Source organism: Bos grunniens, chromosome 17 (genome assembly GCF_055505025.1).
Source record: "Bos grunniens cultivar Pamir isolate PY7600 chromosome 17, Bosgru_T2T1.0, whole genome shotgun sequence".
Lineage (NCBI taxonomy): Eukaryota > Metazoa > Chordata > Mammalia > Artiodactyla > Bovidae > Bos > Bos grunniens.
In genome coordinates, this window is record NC_141181.1 from 30,133,695 (window position 1) to 30,150,226 (window position 16,532).

Here is a 16,532-nt window from a genome sequence, read left to right on the forward strand (position 1 = left end):
TAACTTATCACTATTTATTTTTTTAATAAAAATGCATTTGCAGAAATGTTTCATCACAAACTAGTGCTACAAAAATAAATATAAAACAAATATACATGTTTACATATGTTACTTATAACATATACATTATTTACATGTTTAAAATTCAGAAACTCCAGCATGTTTTGTCCATGATTCTTAACATGTCTAAAGTAGGGATAACAATAAAAAAGCACAAATATACCACACACCATCTATATTTTGGCTTCAAAAGACTGTTCAATACAAACATATAAACACAGTAATTTCAAGGGTATATGTTCTAAGAGCAAAGTCAGGTGTTCTATTTTAGTCTATGACCACTACATTTTATGACTGAAGTTCCATTCTGCTTTGTTCTCTCATTGGAAGACAGACATCCTTTATGGTACAGATTAAAATTCTCTTTTACAGAAAGGCTTTCTGAAGAAGTTTTTTAAAATAAAAATGTCACTTGAAAGCCAACAAAAAAGTTATTTATTAAACATACATCTAAAAGGAGCTTTAATCAATGAAAACTAGGAGTTGGATTAGAAAACATCAAAAGGATGGAAGAAAGACACTGTAATTTCTGTTTGATGTATTCTGGTAATTTTTCATTTTCTCCATACCTAAGTGAAGCAGAAAAGAAAAAGATAAAATCATAACTTAATCACTTGGTTTGTATGAATACCAAAAGGCACAGTAATTTTTCAATGGCAAAAGGCAGTGCAGAAAGATTATACAAAATTATTAAGACACTAAATCATACTCATTTGTATCCTTTTAAAATAGATCAATTTCTAAATGTATTTAAATAATAAAATAGATCAAAAAACTTGAACAGATTTTATACAAGCTGAAAATCTAGATTCCTCATTAAGTTGAAGACCCTAAACAAAATACAAGCTAAACACATTATAATAACATTTCCATTAAATATCAAGATTTTCCAAACTACCATATCAAGTAAAAATCTGAACTTTTATCTTGAACATTTTATACCTGTATCTTTCCACTTTCTAGAACATTTGGAAGATGTTGTTTTAACAAGACCCCTCAACCTGTGAGTTCTTTAAATGATGGTACTGCATATATACACACAAAAGCAGTTGGTAGACACCCACAAACTATGTGTATCCCAAGTATTTCCTCCACAATAAGCACTTTTCATAAAGTAGCATGTTTGTTTTGGCATCATTGGCACCCTCCCTCTTTTTAGGAAGTTATGGTTTGAAATGTGGAAACCAAACCACTGCTTTTGTTGTTGTTGACAGATTTTTCTTTGTTAGCATACGTATTGTATTAGCCTGGCATATACCCTCATTCAGAATGAATATATACATTCAAAAAATTCTTTTACTCATTAATCCCTTTACATTAGATCAGGGGGTACAGCCTTTCATTTGGGAAAAAGTCTGGTTATCTATTAAGATAAAGATTCTTTGTTTCTGTGTTCTTTTATATAAATTATTAATACATTACTTAGAACTCAGAAGTCCATTACTTCTGAAAAGGGTCAACTTAGTTAGACTAAAGGAACAGTAAGGCTAAAGCAATCTAACCAATTGGTGTGGATAATACATACCAGCTACCTTGCATTCCTGTAGATAATCATAAAATATGGATTTCAAAAGACCATAAGCTGCTTTGAATATGTAACAGTTTAAATAATAAGATGAACTTTGTCAACATGAAAAGAGTAACTTATGTCATTTATTTCAACATATAGAGAAAAAAAATTATAGCAAAGGGCTGAATCTCAACCAGTATTTTAAAACTTACCTAGTTGTTTGGCCATCTGGTGATGTATAACTAATAGAAGACACTCCTGCCTGCACGACCAACTGGGACCCATCATTAAACTGAACCCACACAGCTCCACTAGTTAACTAGAAAAATAGTAAGCATACAAAATTACTATATAGCAGAGCATACATTTTTAAAAGGCACTTGTGTTTAACAGGTTTTTCACATAGTTAAAAAATAACAACAAAAAAACAACCCTTTAGGTAACTACAAATTTGGGGCTGTGATGGCAGCAACATTTGAGAATACCCGTATTTTTTTCAGGTGATTCCTTTAATAGATAGGACATCAGAAATTAAATTTATTCTACATAAATCCTGTTTTCATTAATTTCTACTAGGATGTCTGAACAAGTGTTTTTCCTTTCCCATAGTATTTCTAGCTAAGAACAGATTTAGAAAATTACCAATCAACACTTCATTAGATTACAATTTTCATCCATTCTTTGTTCTTAGGCCACAAGAATTTTTGTTCTGCCTGAGAACGTTACATCTGTGCTTTTGAAACTTGTTCCTTTAGTCACTAATACTTACAAGTGCCTGCCACTCCAAACTGTACAGGAATCCAACACTGGGGTTTACATCCAGATTCTGTCAACTAACTAGTAGCAATGTGCAAGTCAACCTATCCATCATAAGCCATAATTTTACTATCTGAAAGGAGATGGCATCAACTTTACTAGGTTTTATTTTGGGAAATAACGTGACAATGTATGTGAAAAACATGGTACTACATAGGAGGTACTCACAAATGCTGCGTTCCCTTCATTTCCTACCTCCATAAAGGACTAAGCTGTATTTTACTTCACTGGTAAGTAAAAATTCCATGTGCTATACTCAAAAGTCTCCAAAATTCAAGTTTTCAGATAACATACACATATAGGTTTACACCTACATAAAATTTTTTAAGTTTGCAATTCAGTGTAGACCCAACTTTAAAATTCAAAAAATCTTTTCAGCCAAATCAAAGTTACTCTAATATAGATTACAAATACTTTCTAAAACTTAAAATGCCTGGATGTTCTCAAGTCCTAATGTTTAGCCATTATTATGACCTCTACTTGGTATCAACTAGTTATCTAGAGTTTTCCAAGTGTATACAAATAAAAAATTTTGAAAATTATTAATGACACACTCAATGCAAAAAAGGTGTAAAAACTTTCTTGCAAAGAGAAATCTTTAATTTATATTTTTTGGTCACTGCCAATCACTGTGGAAACCAAATTACTACATACTTAGAAAATTAAAATTCACTTGCTTAAAAGCTTCTCACCTGTGTAGCCCAACCAACATTTTTCACAAAAACAGACTTCAAAAGTTGTGCTGATTTAGGGAGACAATCTTTAAGACTTCTAGGAGAGCTGTTTGTTTCAGAAGCTGCACCCGTAAGGCCAAGTCCTTCATTTGTAACCACCTACAAACAGTAAAAGAAAGGAAGATATCATTTCTAAGCATTCCAGTAAATGAACCTTAGCAAAAGTAGATAATGACCAGATTTTCATTATCTTAATTTATAAAAAAAAAAAAGGTAAAAAAATATTATCACGTTATAGAAAATAAATGCACAGGATAGGAAAAAAACATTTTCATTTTGGTAGACTTCTTTTATTCATTTCCCCAAAGATATAATTTTTCATAGCTACAATTAAATGTTTGTGAACACACACACACACACAGATCTATTTCTTTAATCTTGTATTTTACTATATTGCTATATCATCTTCATTGGCATGATAGTTCATTTGGTAAAAATATAAGTTTATTTAACCATGACCCTATCATGGATATTAAGGAAGTTAATGATATTTTACTAGCAAAAATAAAACTATATATACGTTAGTATATTTGGTGTTTTCCCTGAGGAGTCAGGTTAGGCCTTGCTGAGGTAATGCTTAAACTGAGAGCTGGAGGAGGAGAAAGCAAGCCATTAAAGGGTTCAGGAAAAGAAAAGCAGGTCAAGTGAACAACATGTGAAAAGGCCCTGAGAGTCTGACATAATTAAGCACAGACAGTGCTGGGGTAAAGTAGTTCAGGATGAGGCTGGAAAAGTAGCTAGGTGATGGTAAGACCACAGGTGGTTTTAATTTTATATCAAGGACATTAGGCAATCATCAAAGAGTTTAAAAGTACAGAAGTGACATATATTTACTTACAGGAGGATTAAGTACTGGTGCCTGTTTTGGAGAAGCAGCACTATTTATGATCATTCTATTCAGAGATGGTGTCTCTCTCACTGGGTAGTTTGGATCCACAGGAGGAGGAGGTGTTAAGGCCTTAGGTGAACTAGTACTACTAGGTCTTCTGAAGGAGAAAGACATGTCAAATACATTCCCTTAAAGCTTTCAATTTACAGAAAACAGAAGATGCTCATAATGTAAACACTAAACTTAAAGAATTTACACATTTTAGTCATATTTAATACATTTCAAACATTTACCTTCCTACGATTATGGGGAAAAAGGGAGCACTTCCACTTTTCTTTTCCTCTTCTGAAATTATGGATTCCAGTGCTAAACAAATACGGTGGCCCTGTTTCAAAAGAGTGCTTTCTGTCATTACTTCACCTATGTCATTTGTAATGTTATTAACTGGTTAAGAAAACACCTACTAAAAGTAGGTACATACCTCATTAGCATGGTTCATATACATTTTTACCTCCTCTTTTAAGCTGTTAACTTCACTTTCACCTTTTAAGGTGTAAGATCTGCCAGTCTTTTCGATCACCTGAATTAAATCTTCTGTTTTGTGTATCTTTGCTCCTTAAAAATTAAGCAGAAAATGTTTTATCATTTCTATAAATATTCATTATATGTATATAAATATATATGTGAATATGTATGATATTATATTCATTATCATACTCCAGTATACAATAGCTCCTAGATCAAGGTATCATTTACATTTACTCACTGGCCATTAATAAAATGAGGCTCTCAAAGTAGTATTCCAATAAATATATGCCATTTTTCTTTTCTGCATACATCTGGCTTAAGTTTGATACTTTTATATTTTTCAAAAACCACTACTCATACAAATACGTAAGTGAAGGACAGCTATAATTATGTGTACTGTGTGAGTATATATTCTGTGTCCCTTAGGACACATAAAGGAGGAAACTTTACAGATTAAAAAGTAAACATCTTTATAGATTTAGAAAATAAGATTCTCTGGTTCAACCTTATCCTTTTGCAATATTTATTATTCTAAACATTTGGTATATGTCCATTTAAGTTCTAATAAGAAGTAGCATATCAATCAATGTTGTTAAACACACACGCACGCACGCACGCTGTGCTAGGGAATTCCCTGGTTCTCTAGTGGTTAGGATTTTGAGCTTTCCTTCCTGTGGCCTGGGTTTTAGTCCCTGGTCTGGGAACTGAGATCCCACAAGCACATGGTGTGGGCAAAAAAAGAACCAAACTGTGCTGAATTAAAAAAACAAACCCACAATTACAAAGTTACAAGCTAAAGGGGAAAAAAATAACCATTTCTAAATGGCACTTACCATCATAAAACCAAACCTCAAAATCAGCACCAGGGGAATTCTCCATCAAAACACATTTAGCATATCTTGTAAAATAAGTAATTTTAGGAGATTTAGATCTTACAAGCTGTACAAATCTGGAAGCATATTGATATTTTCGCCAGTACTTTTCTAGGCAGACAAAAGAAAGAAGTTACCTAATCTTAGGGAATGAAAATGTTGACATAAATTCAGTAATGGTCTTAATATTTATTTCTACTCTTTCTCAAAAATTTAAGTCAAAAGTTAATAATTCCATTACCCATGGTTAATAATCCTATTAAAAATAAAATATTTTAGAGATGGAAGTCTACTATTTTAATGAAAACTAAAGACAGTATAATAAAATTCCCAAGATGTATGTAACAAAATCTGATGGATTAGTATCATGACTATTAAAAAAAAAATCTCTCTTTGAATCACTGACTCCTTATTAAAAGTAAGATAATGACTCTAGGGAAGTTTTAATAAATGAAAAGAGTTCTATCTAAGATATCAGAACCAAATGACTTTGAGAAAAAGAAATGTAGCACTTTTTATATTAGTAAAGTACAGCATGCTAAATTTTTGTAGTTCCCTATAACCGTGGTCATTTATGGGTTTCCCTGGTGGCTCACGGAGAAGGCTATGGCACCCCACTCCAGTACTCTTGCTTGGAAAATCCCATGGACAGAGGAGCCTGGTAGGCTGCAGTCCATGGGGTCGCTAAGAGTCGGACACGACTGAGTGACTTCACTTTCACTTTTCACTTTTCTGCACTGGAGAAGGAAATGGCAGCCCACTCCAGTGTTCTTGCCTGGAGAATCCCAGGGACGGGGGAGCCTGTGGGCTGCCATCTATGGGGTCGCACAGAGTCAGACACGACTAAAGCGACTTAGCAGCAGCAGCTGGTGGCTCAGATGGTAAAGAATCTGCCTGCAATGTGGAGGACCTGGGTTCAATTTCTGGATCAGGAAGATCCCCTGGAGGAGGGCATGGCAACCCACTCCAGTGGCTCTTGCCTGGAGAATCCCCATGGACAGAGAAGCCTACCGGGCTGTAGTCCATGGGGTCACACAGAGTTGGACATGACTGAAGTGACTAAGCAGCAGAAGCAGCAGTGGTCATTTATAATATTTAATAGTCTTGCCTACCTGCTTTAATTCTAATAAGGTTAGGTTAGATAGGTTCTCTCATTTTCTTTTAAGTCACCTTAGGGAAGTCTTACTGCTCAGTACTTAATTTTCTAATTCATAATATCCAGAAACTGAACTGGGAGTCAAATTTGATTAACCACAATTACAAGGCATCATTATGTAGCACAGAAAGATTTCAAAAGTAAAAAACCAGATACTTCACGTTGAATTTTTAACACTATTCTAGACAAATTGTAACTAAACAAGTGTACAAAGTATATTTGTGGACACATGACTAATATTCCAGAGTTAGTTTTTCCTTAAATAAAGTAAAATTCCATTTTAACACAGAACATGCCTGAACACTGAATTAGTAAGGTACAGCACATCTCACCAGATACAAAGTTATAACAACATAACTTGCAGCCCAAATGAAGGCAAAATACCTACAATTTATGATATCCACATGTATAGAGTTTATGTCTATGGATTTATATAAATCCATTATCTAAATTTATTCCCTGGTAAATTTACATACCTGGTAAATTATCAAAACTGTACCTACTGATGTTATCAGTAGGTGAGGGTGGTCTATCAGCAAGAAGAAAACCTCTTCCATCATTTGGATAATAAATAGTGATCTGTCAAAAAATTTTAAGAATTTTAATTATATGCCATTAAGTTAAAGAACTATATTTTGTCACTAAAATTATAAAAAGAGCTCACATGAATATTAAATTTTATTTTTATTGAAAACACTAAATATTCTAAAAGTAATTTTTTCACTGTTTAAACTTAAGCCTAAAGTTTAGATTTCGTTACTAGTTATAATTATTTTTAAACCACACTATTTTAGTATGCTATTTTAGTTTTTGAATTCTATATATACTATCATATCAGGAAAAGTAATTTAAAAAATTGTTTTGTAATAGAATGAATGGAATGGTAAATACTTAGGTGATGAAGCTGCAAGATAATAAAAGTGAATCTACATTACCATACTCCCGTCACTAGATATCTGAAGAACTTCTTTCACATATTCTTGAGATGCATAATCCTTCAGAAGCTCCACACATACCTCCTCTGAATCAAGTATGCTCACCTAAAAAAAAAAACAAAAACTAAAATCAGTAACAATTATTTATCAGAACATTCTGACATATATATTAGTGAAAAGCAAAGTACTTAACCATGGCAAAACCAAAAATTAACATAAAAATAAAATAGCTGCTTCACTGCAATAGTCTAGATCACAGGTGTATGTGAGCACAACTGTGAAACATAAGGAGTAAAGGTGAGATGGTATAATGAGGCGTGAAATAACCAGTGAGCAGAAAGGAAGCAGAAGGCAGGGTGGAGAATTTAAGGGCTTTGGAAAGAATAGCCCTCCAATTAAAGGCAAGACTGGGTGAAATGGAAAACAAGGGACAAACAGGATGAATAGGGAATTAAAAAGTAAATATCACTATTCCCAATACACACAACATTAAAAAAAAAAATCCTCTACTTATTTTTCATATTCCTGTTAAAACATCAATAGTTCGAGATGTTAAAAAGTTATATTTTCTAGTTTATCTTTTTGAGACTGGATTAAATATAGAAATGAAAAGATAAAATACTAATATTAATTTAGTGATTAGGATTGTGAATAATATTTAACACAGCATTTGGCCAATATTACTTCTAAATGTTTTTCATTATCAACAATTTAAAGTTCATATCAGTTCACCATTCTTAAAGTATCCAGAAGAAAACAATAGCTATTTTTCCATAAACATGCAATCTCTTTTCTCTTACGTGAGTTTATCAAGTACATATAAAAAATGCAGGGACATTATAGGGAACCGAAAAGATACCATGCTTGATACCAGAAACCATATACTCAAGGAAATCATACAGTGATTTAGAAAAATAACAGACATACCACGGCCTTTTTGGTTTTCTGTCGGATTGGTTTTAACCTATAAGCAGTCAAAGGAGATGTAATGCTTCGTAATGTACGCTTCTGATAGACCAACGGTGGCTCCACACCCCTAGTCTTGCTTTGTTCACAAGAAGGATCTAAGCCAAAAACAGATTCTTGTTGAATTATTTCAGGTTTAGTGTGATATGCAGTCATATATTTCACGGTATTCAAATGTTTTACAGAACATGCATTGTCAGAAGCATTGCGGCTTCTTTTGGCTCTTGTATCAGTCTAGGCATTTCCTGATGTGTCCTGCAAATCTGGATGGCCCTGGAAATCTGTTTGGGCTAATACTGTGGTGCTCAGTAGCTTCTCTTAAATGAGCTACAGTATACATAAAATAAAGCAACTTAGTGAATAATTAAAGTCAAGTCTACACAAAACAATGTCATGCTGGTTACAACAGCATAATTTTTTATGAAGAACAAAAGAAATCTAGTTTAAAAAAAAAAAACATAATTTTTCAGTTTAAGATATGGCATAAGGGACTTCCTGGCAGTCCAGCCATTAGGAATTGGAGCTTTCACAGCCAAGGGCCCAGGCTCAATCCCTGGTCCGGGAACTAAGATCCCACAAGCCATGCAGTGCGGCCACAAAAAGAGAAAAAAAGATATGGCATGATAGTGACTTTAAAAAAAGATAGTGACTTTAAAAGGATATTTTAAGCTAGCCTGCAAAGGAATACCTTTAAATCTAAGACTAAGAAAGAAAAGATACCAATATGAAATTAATTTTTCAATCAAAGCAAAAACTAGTCACCTACTAAATGGGTCACCTACTAATGCTAAACAAGCAACTGCCAATGCTGCAATAAATACAGATTTGAGAGGAGTTCCCAAATAATCATTCTACATAGCATGTAAGCTAAGGACTATTTCATTTTTACTTACAAAATATGCAACTAAAGCTAAAACACACTGAAATATACTAAATAGCTTTAATATGATTAATACTTAATATTACAAATGTTATTTGTAGCTACATTTCTAAAAAAGCTCTTGTTGAACTTTACCTATTTAAATTTTATATATCAACAGTTCTAGAGTTCACATGGAGACAGACATTATTTTTTTTAAAGCCCTTAAAATGATTAGAGTATATAAAACTTCGTAAGGCAATTTTTCTAATGCTAAATCTAAAAATCTGTATCTCGGTTTTCCCCTTAAGTGACTTTTACATGCTTCCCCTCCTCACCACCATTATAATAGGAAATATCTTATATCAAGTAATATACTTTAAAATTGCAGCAGCACTACTAGAGTATTATAAACAAGGTTACCCCAGACATGTCCATGTTACCAAACAAGAAGTATCTATAAACACAGTAGAAGGTTAAGTACAAGATTTAAGCACAGGGCAGTTTTATAGTTTAAAACACATAAGGTTGAATTATCAGCTTTAACAAGTACATACGAGAAGATTAATTATCTTTTGGGCTCTTGAAAATAATACACATACAAAAAAATAGATTTGTGGTGACAAAACAACTCTACTTAAATTACACCCATATATTATGTACTTTGTCTGAAGTAATATGATACTTAGTAAAAAATTATCCTCTCCTCTCCATATGTTTCTTCCATATGTTTCTTTTTTATTCTCACTTTTGCCCATAATTATTTTCCAACCCACTTCTGTGAATCTAGCATGTTCATGAAGGAGAAATGTTTAACTTTCAAACTCTGGGTCTATAAATGAAATAATGACTTAATGACAGCTGTTTAACAGTGTTTAGGTTTTAGTAGCTGTGTAGTGTATGCGAGGTCCCACTGGTATACTATGATATCCATACCCCCTTATAGTTAAAAATAAAATCAACCATCTTTTGATTATTTTATAGGCACTGATACAGGTACTAATTACAGAGCGACTGTGAGAGCAGAGGGGTTTAGAGACTGAAGTCTCTGAGCCAGACTGCGTGTGTTAGACTCATGTCTCTTCTATTTATGGACAGTGTGGCTTGGCAAATTAAGCTTTGTGCACTGTAACTTCCTCATTTGTAAGACAGGATAATAATAGTGTCTTCCTCCTATAGTTTTTGTGAGAATTTAAAAAGTTAATAATATATGTTAAGCATTAAAGACAGTGGTTGATAAATACTCAAAATGTATTGTTATTACTATTATTATAACTAGGTTTATTCAAAATGCCATTATTTCCTTAAGAAAATCCAAAGAGAAAACTGCAATGCTTGCTAAGTGGCCAAATTATTAATATTTTATTAAATAGTCCATTAAAAACTGACCATTTATTTGCAGATTCCCAAACCATTGTTGCACCATTTCAGTCTGAGGTGTCTGGTCAGGAAATGGAAAGGGAGTTTTTCCTGGACAAAGATGATTGGAGCTAAAGAAAGAAAAAAAATTTTTCCATAAACTAATAAAAAATTATCTGATAATAACTTTGTAAGATAAAAATACTTTAAAAAGAGATTTCTTTTAATACAAACACCTAAAAACTTAGATTAATAGTAGAACTCAATATTTACATAACTAAATTGTCTCTACAAAGCTAAATTCCCATGCCAAAATGCCCAAAGCACTGTGACACTATTTCTATATGGCTACTATCCTCTTGTAATTTAAGAATAAAAATTAGAGGGAAAAAAAAAAAACCCAAACACTAGTCACTAAAAACCTAGTCTTCACATGAGAAGCAGGTAACAATATGATTACTCGTCACTTAAGCTCAGCTACTCTGTGTGTGTGTTTATGTATGGTTACTGTTAAGAGTACTTTAGGGATCACACATGTTTAAAATATGATATACTGCACTTGAGACCTGCTTCATATAAAATTAAACATGACACTAAAAATTCCAAAGTATTAAACACATACTACAGATACATCCATGAGCACATATACTCATTTTAATTCTTAACTACAATTCAAAATTATCATTCTGACTTTCTCCCTATTAAAAAATAGAAATCATAGTTAAGAAGTGCCCCAGGAATATCTGATAGGATTAGAAAAAAGGTACCCCCAACCTAAGTTACAAGCAGCTTCATGTTTGTGATAATACAATGCTTATCTAAAAGTAAAATGCTTTTGATAGAATTATTCTTACAGTGCTTGATTGTTATCAGGTCCTTCAAAAGATCCAGAACTATTGGATGTTTTTTCCTTAAAGAAGTGAAAAATATTAGCATCGTTGTTTGTGGGTGAGTATCTTTCATTTTCCTCCACTCCTGATCGTTTGGATTTTGAAAGCATTTCTGCTGAGTAACATCGTTCCATTGTGTATGTTTTCACTCTAGACTGACCATGAGAAGTCTCAGATCTATCAGACGAATGGGCTCTACGAAGGTATCGAGAATGTGGTCTTTCTTCTGCCTCTTGGATTACTCTTCCCCTTCCACTATTACTGGTTTCTTGTTCTTGATTGCCCCATGAAGTATAAAAGCTGCTTCCATCTCCTGAAGAAGAAAAATCACTTGGATTTTTATTCTTTGGAAATATAGTCATTTTATTTGGGAGTGGCTGTTCAATCAAAAGTCGTCTTCTGTCAAATAAACTACCACTTATACTGGTACTGGAAGAAGCTGTAATTGCTGTAGAAATTGTGGCATGTCCACTATCAATCGAGTCTTCTACAGTTCCTAAATCCTTGCTTTTTTTTGAAGAATTTCGGGACATAAAAGGATGATCTAATACTGAAGACAGACTTAAACGATCTGCTGGATTTCTACGAAGTAACTGGTGAATAAGGTCCTTGGCTTCTCTTGACAAAAAAGTTGGCATTTCATAATCTGCCAATACTACTTTATTTAATGTGTTCTTGACTGTGTCAGTATCAAAAGGCGGTCTCCCAATAAGTAACGTATAAAACATACAGCCCAAGGACCAAATATCAGATTCAAGTCCATGTGCACTTCGAGTTGCAATTTCTGGAGAAATGTAATTAGGAGTTCCACATAACGTATAGTGCTTTTCATGTGGCATTTTCAACTGAGCTGCCAGCCCAAAATCAGCAATCTTGATGTTCATATTACGTGTAAGTAAGAGGTTAGAAAGTGTGAGGTCCCGGTGTAATATACCATGTGAATGGAGATATAACATTCCTGTGATGATTTGGTGCATGAAGTGTCGAGCTGTTAGAATGCAAAAAATAAAAGTTACAACTTATAAAATCTGAAGATTCAGTATTTAGAATACATTACGAAACCCAAGCACATAAGCTAATATTACAATTAATGAACTGATTTGTGGCTTAGTTTCACCAACCAAAATACCACTCTGATAATTTTATAATATTCTTTAATATTTCCCTTTAAGACATTGAGGCACTCCTTGTAATCTTTGTCTTTTACAACTGATGAGTTTTCTAATACAGTTAAGGGATACTTACTTTTATTAAGAATTGAGAATGACTAGAGTTAACTAGGGTAACCAGAAGTCCATAGAAATTAAGAGAAAATATTTATAATTAAACAAAAAATTCATAAACATGCTCAAATTTTAAAAAAGAGGAAAGCAACCTAAAGTTCCTTTGATGTCCCTATGTTCTGCACGCATACTCAGTCGTGTCTGACTCTTTGCGACCTCATGAACTGTAGCCCATCAGGCTCTCTGTCCATGGGATTTGGTTGCCATTTCCTTCTCCAGGAGATCTTCCTGACCCAGGGATTGAACCCGCATCAGCTACATCTCCTGGATTAGCAAGTGGATTCTTTACCACTTCACCACCTGGGAATTGGCCAGCTTTACTTTCTCTTCTGTGAACAGTGTCCTTATATCCCTCATCCATTTTCCTATTCATTTGTCTTTTTCTTTTTAGGCATGCCTTATTTTTCTTTTTTGATTGTGCTGGGTCTTTGCTGCTGTGTGCGGGCTTTCTCTAGTTGCAGCGAGCAGGGGCTACTCTTCATTGCATGGTGCATGGGCTTCTCACTGTGTGTGCAGAGCATAGGCTCGTAGTTATGGCACATGGCTCAGGTTTCGATGGCTGGTTCTACAGCAAGAGCTTAGTCTCTCTGTGGCGTGTAGAATCTCCTGGGTCAGGGATTGAACCTATGTCCCCTGCATTGGCAGGGGGACTCTTAACCACTGTACCACCAGGGAAGTCCAGGCATGCCTTATATTTTAAATGTTAATTGGCCAGCCATTTATTTTATAAATATTTTCTTCCTATCTTTAACTTTGAAATTTGTTGAAGTTGCTCAGTTGTGTCCAACTCTTTGCTACCCCATGGACTGTAGCCTACCAGGCTCCTTGGTCCATGGGATTTCCCAGGCAAGAATACTGGAGTGGGTTGCCATTTCCTTCTCCAGGGGATCTTTCCGACCCAGGGATCGAACCCGGGTCTCCTGCATTGTAGGCAGATGCTTTACCGTCTGAGCTACCAGGAAATTTGTTGACAGTATCTTTTGTGATATACATTCTTGGTTTTAATTAAATTGGTAATTCATTTCCTTCCTACTTTTTGTAAGTTATGTCTTATATAAGAAGACCCTACTATATAAGAAGACCCTACAGTATTATGAAAATATACAGTATTCATCATCAATATGTATATGAATTTTTCAATTTGTATAATGTACTTACTTTCAGTCTAAGGATATAAACGTTTCCATGACTCTTAATATGTGTGACCAAATTGTTTTCTAAATGGGTTAAATATAGAATCAAATGGACAAAAAAGCCTGTCAACAACCATCTTTCTTAGATTTCAATCTAGCCTGCAATCTCAGTTAGCAGGGTAAGATAATTTGAAAACCATCATTTCTGGAACTTCCTTGGTGGTCCAGTGGGTAAGACTCCAAACTCCCAAATCAGGGGGCCCGGGGTTCAATCCCTGCTTGGGCAACTAGATCCTGCATGCATGCCACAACTGAGTCTGCAAGCCTCAATGAAGATTCTGGGAGCTGCAACTAAGACGCAGCACAGCCTAAATAAATAAATAGACAGATAGAAAACAATCATTTGTATGATGATACATGGACCTTACTTGATCCTGATCTGAAATATAAAAATGTTACTTCTAAGAAACTGTGGAAGCTGAAACTGACAATGTGTTTGATAGTAAAGAATTATTAGGTGTGATAGTGACTTTGTGCTTACTTTTTTTTTTTTTTAAGTCTGTCTCATTTAGAGATAAAAAGATGTCTATGATTTGCTTCAAAACACTCTGGGGCACTGGGGGAATAAGAAGAGTAAGATGAAACTATTTGACCATGAGTTGATAGTTCTGAAAGATGATTGGTAAGTTCATAGGGGCTCATATTACTCTCTCAGTTTAAATGTTTGACATTTTCTACAGCAAATGGTTTCAGAAACTACTTTATAATTTTCTAGATGTCAAAGGATACACATTAAACTGTGACCAATGATTTAAAATAAAGGATAGTAAATTTCTCCTTCTACTTTATTTCTGTAACATCTAAATTATTCACATGAATTAACAGCTGTTTAAAGTTTGGTGGGGGGGAACAGTCTCCTTTTGTAGCCTAAAGTAATAATTGAAACAGTTTTACTAAATATTACAAAATAGTACATTCGTCAAAACTACAAAAACTCATATCTACCAAAAAATTTTTTTAAAGGAAAAAATAGAAGTATGGCTTACCTTCATTTTCTGAGAATGGTTTTCTTCTGTTTTTTAAATACCTGTTCATTTCTCCGTTATGGCACATTTCTAATACTAGGTACACATAATTGTTATCTTCAAAATAGTTATACAGCTGAAATGTAAAAGGGTGTAATAAATTATAATAGAGAAAAATTCAATGTCCTTGGCCACTTTTATAAAATGTGTATCTTACCTCCAAGATAGAAGGATGTTTCAATTGGCAATGTATTTTCACCTCATTTTGGACTCTCTGTACCATTCCAGCTTTGTACATGGCTTTCTTATCTATCTAAAATAACATGAGAGTTTCAAACATTCACGATAAACTTTCAAATGTGAATTTGTCATGTTAACTTTGAAAAAAGAAAATATACTTTGAAATATTATTTAGTCCTTTTATCTACTTTTTAGATCAATTTATTCTGTTGTCTGTTTTCCCCATGCACCCAGCAGAGTGCTTGGCAGAATGAACATTCAATAAGTTTCTCCAATACATTCCAATATACTCTATCAACTTAAAGAATTTATAGCTCAACTATAGTATCTATGATAACAACAACAACACAAATTTAGCAAAGTTTTAAAAGAAAACTTCCCTTTTAAAAGAAAACACCTACTGGTTTAGGTGTTTATTAATCTGCTTATATTACTCCAGTTAGACTGACTCCTAACAATCAAGAATAGTATTTTAGCTTGTTACAGTGCAAAACAGAATTATGCACAAGGGTATTCTTCTTCTTATAAACAAATTATTATTTGTTCTTTGATTTCTACCTATTACTCCAAGTATGCATAATTAGAACAGATACTAGATCTAATGAACATTAGTAAAGATAAGGCATTTATTTAAGATATCCTTAAATTCACCTGTTGGAATTACCGTCTTTTGCTTAAGCAATGCGTTTTTTACACCATAAAGAAAAGGCTGGCAGGTAAGGAGTTTCTAACATCTCAAGTAGCAAACCTCTCTAGTTATTTGCAAAGTAGAAGTGAGAAACTGATTAATATATTCTTACCATTTTGATTGCAACTTCCAAACCAGTGTGAATGGACTCAGCTCTATAAACACCAGCAAATGATCCTTTACCAAGCAGATTTCCAACTCTAAAATCCTTAAAAGTTAAAATTAAAGAATATGTGTGATGACTCCCAGAAGTAGAAAGGAAGAGAAATAGGAAGGAACTGGAAAGAGGATAAAAAGGATCGAAAGGAGAATTTGCATTTAAAATTCAAGCAGGTATTACACCTCAATACAGCTGGTGTCTGGGGTAGACAGCATGTTGACGGCTTGTGTGTCTGTGAGTTTCCAGGCTGGTTTCTAGATACAGCACCCTAATGATCTGGTTCCTTAGCCTCAGCAACCTCTTCCCTCCTCCCACCTCCAGCCAACCCCTGAGAGCTAAGGGCTGGAACGGAATCCCGCCGCAGGTCCCGCCGGAGGTAACCGCCATCCCCTTGGAGAAGGGGGAGACACCCTAGCCCAGCTCTAGCGCGGCAGCTCCGGCGGGATCACTGACCAGGGGGCGCGGTATCTACGGACAGAAGGGCGGGGC

The 16,532-nt window shown here is 34.1% G+C and overlaps 1 protein-coding gene and 1 long non-coding RNA gene across 9 annotated transcripts in view; one reads left to right on the forward strand and one right to left on the reverse strand.

Annotated features, from left to right (window-relative positions):
- PLK4 (polo like kinase 4) overlaps positions 1-16,532 on the reverse strand; it is a 16,998-nt gene continuing 466 nt past the window's right edge. For 2 of the 8 annotated variants that reach the window (XM_086346784.1, XM_086346785.1), the window contains exons 2-16: positions 15,996-16,091; positions 15,173-15,264; positions 14,977-15,091; positions 11,479-12,502; positions 10,655-10,755; positions 8,368-8,504; positions 7,441-7,545; positions 6,982-7,084; positions 5,311-5,460; positions 4,431-4,564; positions 4,243-4,334; positions 3,959-4,106; positions 3,079-3,219; positions 1,783-1,889; positions 1-629 (exon numbers count right to left, since the gene is read on the reverse strand). In XM_086346784.1, coding sequence (XP_086202910.1) covers positions 527-629; positions 1,783-1,889; positions 3,079-3,219; positions 3,959-4,106; positions 4,243-4,334; positions 4,431-4,564; positions 5,311-5,460; positions 6,982-7,084; positions 7,441-7,545; positions 8,368-8,504; positions 10,655-10,755; positions 11,479-12,502; positions 14,977-15,091; positions 15,173-15,253 — 2,541 coding nt within the window. In that variant the 5' untranslated portion in view covers positions 15,254-15,264; positions 15,996-16,091 and the 3' untranslated portion in view covers positions 1-526. Of the gene's footprint in view, positions 630-1,782; positions 1,890-3,078; positions 3,220-3,958; positions 4,107-4,242; positions 4,335-4,430; positions 4,565-5,310; positions 5,461-6,981; positions 7,085-7,440; positions 7,546-8,367; positions 8,505-10,654; positions 10,756-11,478; positions 12,503-14,976; positions 15,092-15,172; positions 15,269-15,995; positions 16,092-16,225; positions 16,514-16,532 lie in introns of those variants that run through there. The other 6 variants (XM_086346779.1, XM_086346783.1, XM_086346780.1 and 3 more) reach the window with 5 other exon arrangements.
- On the forward strand, positions 11,433-14,773 carry LOC147355160 (uncharacterized). The gene is made up of 2 exons (XR_015144305.1): positions 11,433-11,572; positions 11,669-14,773. It is a non-coding gene; the product is annotated as an uncharacterized LOC147355160 (long non-coding RNA).